General features: G+C 49.7%; 1 protein-coding gene across 1 annotated transcript; it reads right to left on the bottom strand.

The window, feature by feature from the left end:
- Nucleotides 1-2,104: 2,104 nt before the first annotated feature.
- On the bottom strand, nucleotides 2,105-6,176 carry DUSP6 (dual specificity phosphatase 6). The gene is made up of 3 exons (XM_065743202.1): nucleotides 5,210-6,176; nucleotides 4,396-4,833; nucleotides 2,105-3,015 (listed from the first exon to the last, which is right to left on the bottom strand). Exons 1-3 carry the CDS (start codon nucleotides 5,610-5,612, stop codon nucleotides 2,708-2,710), a joined length of 1,149 nt encoding a protein of 382 aa, XP_065599274.1. The 5' UTR covers nucleotides 5,613-6,176; the 3' UTR covers nucleotides 2,105-2,707.
- Nucleotides 6,177-10,180: the final 4,004 nt, after the last annotated feature.

Here is a 10,180-nt window from a genome sequence, read left to right as displayed (position 1 = left end):
GGCGCTCCCCTCAGCTGCCTCACCACACACTGCTATTTACCTCCTCACCTTAGCAGTTACCTAGTCACAATTAACATTTGCAATCCATTAGCCGGAAATATTTGCTGGGTGCAAACAGCTGAGGCATTGCGAGCTGATCAGAATGGGGAGGGAGAGCAGGGAGTCTGACACTTGCTGAATGAGAGAGGCCCGGCTGCGCTCAACAGGTTCAGCTCACAGGGTGACCCTGCCCGGCTTCCTGCTATTCAGATGTGTTACTTCCCCTTTGTGGTAATGGCCTGTGGCAGCTGGCCAGAAAACACTATTAATTTCAGAAGTGGCCTGACAACAAACCCACAGCGAAGCGAGAGGAAGTGGCGGCGAGGCCATCTGTTGACTTCAGCAGAACAGTAGGGACGCAGCTATGTAGGTTTCTACAAGGAAAGCAGATTAATAATCCACAAAGAGGAAACTGGCTAAAATTATCCGCAGACCATATTAAAAAAAAAATAAAAAAAAAAATAACAGAGTCACTTGAGCTGCAGCTGGACAGGAAATTGCTAGAGCTGCTTGCAAATCTCCACTTTGAACAGAGCAGCACAGGGAATGCCAAGAGCGGAAACCGTTCAAAACTGGATTAGCACAAGCCAAGTTTAACTGCAACCCACTTCTACTTTCACAGTTTATGCACTCAATCTAGGCCACTACTGCATGAGACACTGACTCACTTTTTTCCCATGTTTTGATGCCTTTCATTTCACACACTCGCAGTTGCTAAAATTACACGGGATGTGCTCCGGCTGCCCAGAACTGTGCAGAACTTTCAGCTGCAGCCCAGCCCGAGGGCCTTCCATCTCCCCTATCCCACACGTGGAGCCTGGCGCCTCGGGCTGCTGCTCCCTGGGATGTCAGTGAGTCACTACAGGAAGTTTTGCAACCGCAGTTACCCCTTCTTTTCCCTCCTGCAGAGACAGGGCTGCTCAAAGCGGCCAAAGAGGATATGAGGTGACCACGAGTACATAGGGATGCTTCCTCCAGTGCCTTCATCTGCTAAATCGACACACAGCCCAACAGAGACAGAAAATCACGGACTGGCTGCAGACATCAATGGGGCTCTGGAAATGAATTTCTGCCGGACTGATAAAGAGATGGCAGTCCCACCTTCTGCCATCAGCCATGGAGCTATCCTCGCTTGTAAAAAAAAAAACAAAAAAAGCTACTGTAAAGAAAACAGCAGCTCCTTGCTCTAAAAGAAGTGATCCCTATGCCTCAAGGCCAGGTGCATCCCTGGGGTAGCAGGAGGGGTGTTAGGATGTTTTGATTAACCTAAAGGCCTCCAAAAGCCTCCCCTTCACCAAAGGGAGGCAAGGACCCAGCCCATGCACTTTGTTCATTTAGGGACTGAAGGCAAAGCAAGGCCTTATTGTCTCAGGAGCTGTACAAAAGCTGCTGAAAACAATTACCTTTAAGCAGAACCATATGTGCATGTGCCATTAACCACACCCACACAGAGGGACAAGGGAGAACAAGCCAGCTCGGTTCTCAATAGCCAAAAATAGTTATTTATTTATTAATAATTTAAGGTTTTACATTCTTATAATAAATTCCATCTTAAAACTTTTACACCGTGAATTAGACTCTCCCTTATTGGCAACCATGTGCAGGTTCACTGTGCGTACACACAGGTACAAATGCTCGCACATACTTCCAGTTTTATACAAAAAAAAAAAGAAAAGACGCAAATATTGCATTTGAGGTGAAGCTCCCTGAAGAATTTGTACAGAGGTAATGCACTGTTTAGTACATCTGAAAGTTCTAAAAAGTGATCAAAAATCTTTCGCATTCAAAGACAAATCTCCTCCCAGATGATCTATTTACAAAAGGCAAGGCAAAAAAAAATTAATTTAATTTAAAAATATATATATATCATGTGGAAACTACATCAAGAGTGTGAGGGAAAAAAAAAAATCACCACAAGAAAAATATATGAAGGAAGAGACTGTACTTGTTCACTAACATGTCTTGCAAACTTCTCACCATTGCCATTTCTCCCCGTGGAAAGCTTGCTTCAGTTGAACAATAAAATTGAGCATGCTGCAAATATGTTCTTTGCAATAATAATAATTAAAAAAAAAAGCAGAATTTATGAGGAGAACAAAAACTTAGGTGTCCCTTGGATTGATTTTTTGAATACATATGGATTTAAAAAAAAAAAAAAAAACTGCAAATCGACTTAAGATTAAATATTTACATTGATCAAGTAGAACACTACTGAGCTCCTGGCAAACAAATACTCTAAGTACAATATGCTGAAATCTCTTTCTTTGGCTCCTCTAAATTAAAAAGTGACAAACAAAACATAACCAGTCTTCACTGAAGACAGAACCTATGTCACAGATCCAGAAGCACAGAGGGAAGTGGGGCAGTCCCAGTCCCAGGGAACACGTGCTCGGCCCATCCAGCCCCACTGCGCCCATCTGCAGTCCTCGGGGCGGCCAGCGGGACGTGGCCACCTGTGCCCAGCCTCCATGGCCTCCCAGAGCTCGTAGCCTTCCCTCCTGCCGCAATAGCCGGTTCTGCGTGACCCTTTCTAGCCTGCGCTGGCTGCTGCTCTGCAGTGCCACAGGCCAGAAAAACGAGAAAGCTGTGTTTTCTTTCTTCACTGTTAAAGAGAAACCAGTGAGGAATGATTCCATGGAACGGACAGGAGAAGGGAAGCCGAGGGAGCTCACGTGGACTGCAGGGAGTCCACCTGGAAGACATTCTGGTTGGCAGGGGTGGTGAAGTAGAGCTGCTGGTTGGGCACTCGGTTGTCACAGGGACTGCTCAGCCCCAGGGTCCGCTCAAAGTCCAGCAGCTGACCCATGAAGTTGAAGTTGGGTGAAATGTTGGATTTCTTCATCTTGACGATGTCGTAGGCATCGTTCATGGACAGGTTGAGCTTCTGCATGAGGTAGGCCACCGTCACCGTGACCGAGCGGCTGATCCCTGCTAAGCAGTGCACCAGGACGCCACAATTCTTCCCTCGAGCTTCATCTGTGCACAAAGAGGCAGAGAAGGACACGTCAGACGGGGGCACAGAAAACGATCTCTTGACACAAACAAGATTAGCATCGGGGAAAGAGAAAGGGCCGTTCTGATCTCAGCGGCAGTACCACGCAAGAGTTAAACTCATCGGCTTAAAAACGGGACAAGAGGCGAATCCCCCACCAAGTGCATGTACAGGAGCCCAAGAGCGGAGGAAACTAAGAATGAGACAAAGGGAGTACGCCACATGACACTGCTTTAAAGTCGGCGTTAAAAGACACTCTTTCGCTTGGAGATTTGCTTTAAATTCTTAGTCCCCTTGCCCCAGCATGGAAATCCTGCAATATGTCACTGAATGCCTTTTATACAGACCAGCAGACTGCAAAGGTCTATTAAATTATTCTCCAACTGTTGTGCAGCTAACAATGGAGGTATTCAGGCATTTTAAAAGAATGAGGGAAGTCACAGGGGACAGCCCATTAGGAGGAACAGGATGTCAACATTGGTTGAAAATGGGTTCCTTTGTAATAGGAAATGCATTACAATGCCTGGAGATTAGTTTCTTTGTGGCTTCCAGCCCACATTTCTTCCTGCTGGGCTCAGATTACCTACATTCTCCACTATTACCGGTATCATTCAACCGGATTACAGCACAGCTTCCCAACAGATAATACGGTGCTCGCCCCTCCGTACCCCGATCTCAGCCCTCCCCTAGCTGGCGGGGAAGCGAACACGGACGTCTCGAGTCCACGGGAACGCGTTCCCAGAGCCGGAGGATAGCGGTTAAGGGCACCGCGCCCGAGAGGTAGATCATTATTACCGTGGGATTTAATTAAAGCCCTGACTATACATTTGCCAGGGATACCGGTTATGAGTAACTTGCATTTAAAAGCTAAAGTTAGCTTCCCCAGAACGTTTCTTTTCATTATGCTGCTCTCCAGTAACCTCAAGAAAGGAAGAAAAAACGACAAAAAAAAAAAAACACAAAACAAAAAAACAGGAAAAGAAAAAAAAAACACCCAAGAAACACAAACGACGCATAGCCACCACCAGCTCGGGGCTCATTTGCCTTATCCCTCTCCCCTAAGAGATTTAAAAACAACCCCATCCTGCGCACTGCTCAGTCCCCAGCTTCCACGCAGGCAGCTCAGGGAGGAATTCCCAGCACCAGGCCAGGTATGCAGCTGCAGCCCTGCACATGGCACACTTCTCAATAAACCTTCACCCCTTAAGCCGGCTTTAAAAAAAGCAAAATTAAGGGTCAGAATGTGGAGCAACATCCCCCCAGAGACTGCGAGAAACGCTGCTACCGCTTGTCACCTGAAATCTGTTTGATTTCTGAGAGAGGAATGAGGGTTCTGCTGCTCGCCACCGAGCACGGGGTCTCACCTATGAAGGAGATGGCCTCGGGGAAGAACTGAGACAGGTTTTGGCTCCAGTGGTCGGAGATGGGGATCTGCTTGTACTTGAACTCGCCGGCGTTTTCAAAGAGATTGGGCAGGTTGGGGGTAACATTCAAGATGTATTTTATGCCAAACTCTTCCAAAACGTCCAGATTCGTGGAGTCCTTGGCACAGCCCAAGTAGAGGTATGGTAAGATCTCCACGGGGAAGGAAGGCTGGTTGGTGGAAAGCGGGCTGCCATCCGAGTCGGTGGCACTGTTGGGGTCTCTGTCAATGTCAGACTCGATGTCCGATGAGGAATCGGAGCTGATTCGGAGGCCTCCCAAGCCCAGGACGGGCAGAGGAGGGGAGCTGCTACTACACGAGCTGTCTAGGTTCGTTTCGCAGTGCAGGGCAAACTCGGCCTGGAACTTGCTGAAACCACCTAGGGAGGGAAGAAAGGGGGAAAAAATCTCAACCTATGTCATGGCAAGCCTGCGAGAGCTCAGTCTGCAAAGAGTTATCCGTTTCCCCACCTCCTCGAGACTCGCGAAAAAGAGGAAAACGCCACAGTGCCGGCAGACGGACTGACCCAAATGAAGGTTTAGCGAAATCTCCCGCTGCGGCGCGGGGTTCAGTGCGCCCGGGACTACAGCCCGGAGCCGCTCCGCGCTGCGGTGCACTGCGCGGGCGGCAGTCCGCTGGCCGTCCGTCCTTCCCGCTCCCCGCCGCGGCCCTCCAGCCCCCCGAGGCCCCTTTAAACAAAGCAGGGAGGGGGAGAAACCCCCGCCCCGGCCGTGCAGCCGTAGGATCTCGCTCACCTTCCAGATAGAACGCCTTGCATCCCTCGTCTTTAAGGCGCTTGAGCAGCAGCCCCAGCACGGATTCTCCGCCCGTGTTCTCGTTCCAGTCGCGGCTGTGCTCGTCGTACAGCACCACAGTATCGGTGCCGCACCGGCGGGCGAAGCGCTCGCGGTCCTCCTCGCTGCTGGCGACCAGGGCTCGCAGGGGCAGGTTGCCCTTCTGCAGCCGCCGCAGCATGATGCCGGGGATGGCCACGTTGATGGCCGACTCGATGTGGGACGACTCGTACAACTCCTGAGGCCGGCAGTCCATCAGCAGCAGCCGCTCGTTGCCCATCTCCAGCTGTTCGTTCAGCCACGCCACGGATTTACTAATCGCCATTTCCGACGCGAAAGGGACGGGTCTGAACGTATCTAGCATGAGGAAGGACGGGGTGCGCGGAGCGGGCTCGGGAAGCGCCCCTCGCTCTCACAGGGGCGTGCGGTCGGGCTGCGGCCCCGCAACTCCGCACAACTTATCTCCCCCCGCCCCGGGGAAGTGAATCACGCAGCCCCCCCGCGCCTCCCCCGCGCCGGGCGGCGGAGCCACGGGAGGGAGCAGCGGCTGCGTGTGTGTGTGTGTGTGTGTGTGTGTGTGTGTGTGTGTGTGTGTGCGTGCTGCCTGCTCTCCTCTTTTTTTTTTTTTTTGTCAATGAATCCCTGAATGAACCTGCCTAATCGCCGCCGCAGCCCGAGCCCTTGGGCTTTTCCTCCGCCCCGAGCGAAAGAAATCCAATTAGCGTGTGCCTCCGAGCGGGGCTGCCCGGCTCGGCGCAGCACGGGGCCGCTCCCTCCCTCTCTCTCCCTCCCTCCTCCGGCCCCGGTGCCGGCGCTGCCCGGAGCGCTCTCCTCTCACCCAGCGCCTCTCAATGGGCACGGCCGCGCCGGGCTCAATGGAGACATTCTGCGGCGCAGCCAATGGGGGCTCGCGGAAGGGGCTGTTGCCGCGGCGACGGGCCGGCTGGAACAGGTTGTGTTGATGAATTGTTAATGAGTTTGTCATTCACAAAAACGGAAAGGAATTTCCGCTCCGGATAAGCCGAGTGCAAACAAGCGGCGGCCGCGGCTGCGGCTGCGGCGCGGCGGGTGGGGGCGGCCCCGCTCTGCACCTTCCTGCCCCCCCCCCCAACCCCCCATTCTCCACGCCCTACATCCCCCTGACCACTGCTCTGAGCCGGGGCGCCGAGGGGGGGAGGGGGGGGGAATCCGTTGTCACAAGGGGCGGGCTGCCGGCCCTGTCCTCAGCTGATCCTCACGCAGGCTGAGCTCCCGGCTCCCTCCCAGCCCCGTCTCCCCGCTCCGTGCCTTCCGCGGACGCGGAACCGGCGTCCCCCATCGCGCCGCAGCCAGCGGAAGGACGCGGGGGCACGGCGGAGCGGCGCCGGGGGCTGAGAGGGGCGGGGAGCGGCTTAGCGCGGGGGTAAGTGAAAAGCCGGCAGCGAAAATAACTCGGGAGAAGCCCGGCCTGAACGCTAATCCCTCCGCCGGCGTCTGCGCGGGGGTAACGCTGTTCCGCGAGGATTAATCCCCGCTCGCACGGCGGCCCCGCGTTCCCCGCGCTGCCGGCACGCGTGATGCTGATGGGACGTGGCACCCAGGTGGCCCCCGCAGAGGGGATGTGACAGGGCCCGTGCTGCCCGCATGAAAGGCTGGAAAGCTTGTCCTGCCCCTGAGCGCTGTCAGTGCTCAGAGCAGCTCAGAGAACTCTTCGGTTTCTTTACTGTTCTCTTTATTATGATGATTCCCCTTCTTTACTGTATTTAAGCCTTTTTTTCTCACCCAGGTAAAGGCTGCGACGTGACTGCCGACTCTTTGGAGCTGGCACCATAAAAATAATAGGCCCACCTAGAAAGCATTCCGAAGTGGTGTCTCCTGAAAGTCGGAGATGGGGGCAATTTCAGTGTAATACTGTGACAAGTGTCAGCAAACTCGATACAATGATTAAAATACAATTTGCTCCTTGTAGTCGATGTCGCTATTGCTCGTCGTGGTTCTTTGAGCTTACAATACACATTGATTCGTTGTTGTTTTTTTAAACATCACAGACAAGATGAGGCGTGTTTCAGAGTTTGGATCTGAAAAAAAAAAAAACCCACAAAAAACAGGAAAAAAAAAACCCCAATCAAATTATCATCTCAATTAAAATATATGTATGTATGCATTTCTATCAAATGCTTCCATATTCATATAAGGTAAGCTTGCCTCTCTGCTGACTAAAATATTTTAGGAAGAAAATAAGTTCTGATTGTCATCTTCAGGGCATCTTCAGTGACGTTTTATGGCAGTAGTTTAAAATAAAATTCTTAGTCATGCAGCATTTTAACTGAAAGCTGCTTGTTATGCAAGCAGTTTATCCAACCCATTGAGCTACCTGCCTAGTAGTAATGTGACAATAAATAGTGATAGCATTTAAAGCGATTTTCATCATTAGTACTGTCAGATCTGATTGAAATATTATGAAGGTTAAGGTTAAATATATGAAAGCAATAAATATTGATATGAAGAGTGCTCGAGAGAGTTGTGTTTCCCAAGTGGATCCGGGGGCAGACTTGTTATGATGATGGCTACTGCCAGCTCATTGCATGGCAACAGTTTGAGGGCGGCATTTGCTGAGCTGGGAGCCAGACAAGGGATTCTGTGCTGTGATGGAGTTGAACACATGCAGTAGAAGGGACACCCTCTGTGCCAGGACCTCCCTCAGCACCCACCAGCTGAAGATAACTTGGGGGAGAGTTAAAGCTGTATATTATACTTTGCTACCTTTGTGCTCATGCATACCTTCACTTTTTCTATCTGAACCATTTTATCCTGTCGGTCACTGAGGTGTGCAGGAGTGGACCATGCCACCATGTGGTGCTTTATCAAGGACCAGATCTATGTCCCAGTCATCATCAGATCACTTACCCTTCAGCTTTCAGAAGGTTTTATAGTACCTCAGCAGTAAGAAGAGCTTGTTCCTGTTCACCATTATTAATTCAGTCAAGGCAGAAGCAGTTTTTGAACCGTGTGATCTTCTTTTCTGGGTGATTCAGGTTTGTTTGCTTGTTTTTTTCTTTCTATAACTCCCTGTCTGTGAATGAAACCTCTTCACCCCAGTTCAAAGCATCCTCATCACAAAGAGGCCTATCAGGCTGACCTTTGGACTGGAGATGATGCCGACAAGAGTGAAAGATGGAGATTAGAGTTCTGCACTGCTTAGCCAGTTCCTCATGGCCTTCCCTGTAACAGGAACCCTGAGTTCAGCAGACAGACTTTCTACGCAGTGTAATGGCAGGTAGGAGTACCAAAAAATGGCAGATACCTGTGACATTTTGAAACTGGGCCAACTGGGTCACTGCGAGCCACTTCACAACTTGGGACACTGAGACAGCGAGGCAGAGGCATCTTCAGGGGGCTTAGTGCACATGGGGTTTCTTCTTGAACTGGGAAGAAAGGATGGAAAAGTATTTTCCTTTTGTAAGTGCTTTCTTCCTCTAAAAGTGCAGGTTCACTGCTCTTTTCCACTTGACCTGGAGCAGAATTTGACTGTAGCCTTCTCTTTTTTTTCTTTCTTTTTTTTTTTTTTTTTTAATGAGAAAAAGGAGGAAGAAGAAATGGGAAAGGTTTTATTGTTCCTTTGATCTGACCTTTCCAGCGTGGCAGAAATAAGTATTTATGAAAGCACGAGCTGCAGCCTTGGTTTTCCAGCTCCCACCAATGACCTGAATCAAAGTGGCAGGGGGACCCCTCTGTCTCAGGGCTGTTTTATGTCGATGAAGTACATGCTGAGATTGCCCAGTGGAGAAGGCTGAGGAGCATGAAACATGCTGGTGTCAGAGCTCTGGTTGAGACAGAGCTCAGCTCAATGCTGGTATGCAGGTGCTTGGAAAGTGTAATGGAAACGTATTTCTCCACTGGCAGGTCACAGCCATTAATTTTGAGGATCTTGACTGTCAGCCTGTCCTGAACCAGCCAGTGATATCAGACATTCGGCTTTTGATGCTAAAAGCGAGACATTCACTCTTGGAGTAGTCCTTTCTCTTAATAGGTGCTTTAACTTAGAGCCCGTGTGTCTCACCTCTCAGTTTAGGTGTGAATCCCTTTCTCCTTTTAATTTCAGTAGAAGTGAGAATTAACTGTGTTGGTTTGTGTGAATTATCTGTTTGGAAATAGGAACGTATATATCATCCCAAACCAAACCTGCCACAAAATGCAGCGCCTTTGGTGCCAATATGGTCTGTGCAGGGTGCTGCAAAGGGAGAACAAATGTGCCCTGTGAAGCATGTTGCTTGTTTTATGTAAAGCACAAACAATTTATGGAAATAGTATTTCACCAATTATTCAATGTCCAATTATTCACATCTAGAATAATTCCTGAAGTCGGAGAAATAAAACACTGAATGGCTCCATTTAGGAAATCCTTTTGACTCAAGTGCTTTCCTTGAAACAGCAAATAGCTGGATGACCTCAAGCACGTATTTAATTGTGCCTTGTAATAAAGTAATATAATTAGCAATTACTTTGGAATGACTTTAATGTACTTAACAGCTACTACGGAAATGCATTTATTCAAGAGGCTTTGTTTTCTTTTGACTTCTATCAGTAAAAAATAAACCCTTGTCTGAATGGAGCTCATACCTGAGTTCCCCAAATTATTCCTCAGGGCACGTAGAGTGAGCAGGCTTGTTCCAAGCAGATCTGTAACAGCTGTAGGGCTCTCTGTTCTTAGAGGATGAAACTAAGCTTGCAGGAGGGCAACACAAAGCATGCATGCAGATGGCACACAGGCCAGCACTACGTTCATTTTTCTCTTTTCTTTCCTCCTTTATTTTTTCTCCCCAGTACTACTTGGTAGCACCAGGTTTGGTGTCACTCACCTGTGTATCACTTCGCAGTGGTTCACATTCTGCTGGCAACAGAAACGTGGCACAGGTGGGCAGCTCTGTCTTAAAAAACAATAGACTTGGACAG

The sequence above is a fragment of the Cyrtonyx montezumae genome, unplaced genomic scaffold, assembly GCF_038088225.1.
Source record: "Cyrtonyx montezumae isolate F1298 unplaced genomic scaffold, pur_monq_1.0 scaffold_3, whole genome shotgun sequence".
NCBI classification, from domain to species: domain Eukaryota; kingdom Metazoa; phylum Chordata; class Aves; order Galliformes; family Odontophoridae; genus Cyrtonyx; species Cyrtonyx montezumae.
This window is presented reverse-complemented; position numbering and strand designations above follow the sequence as displayed.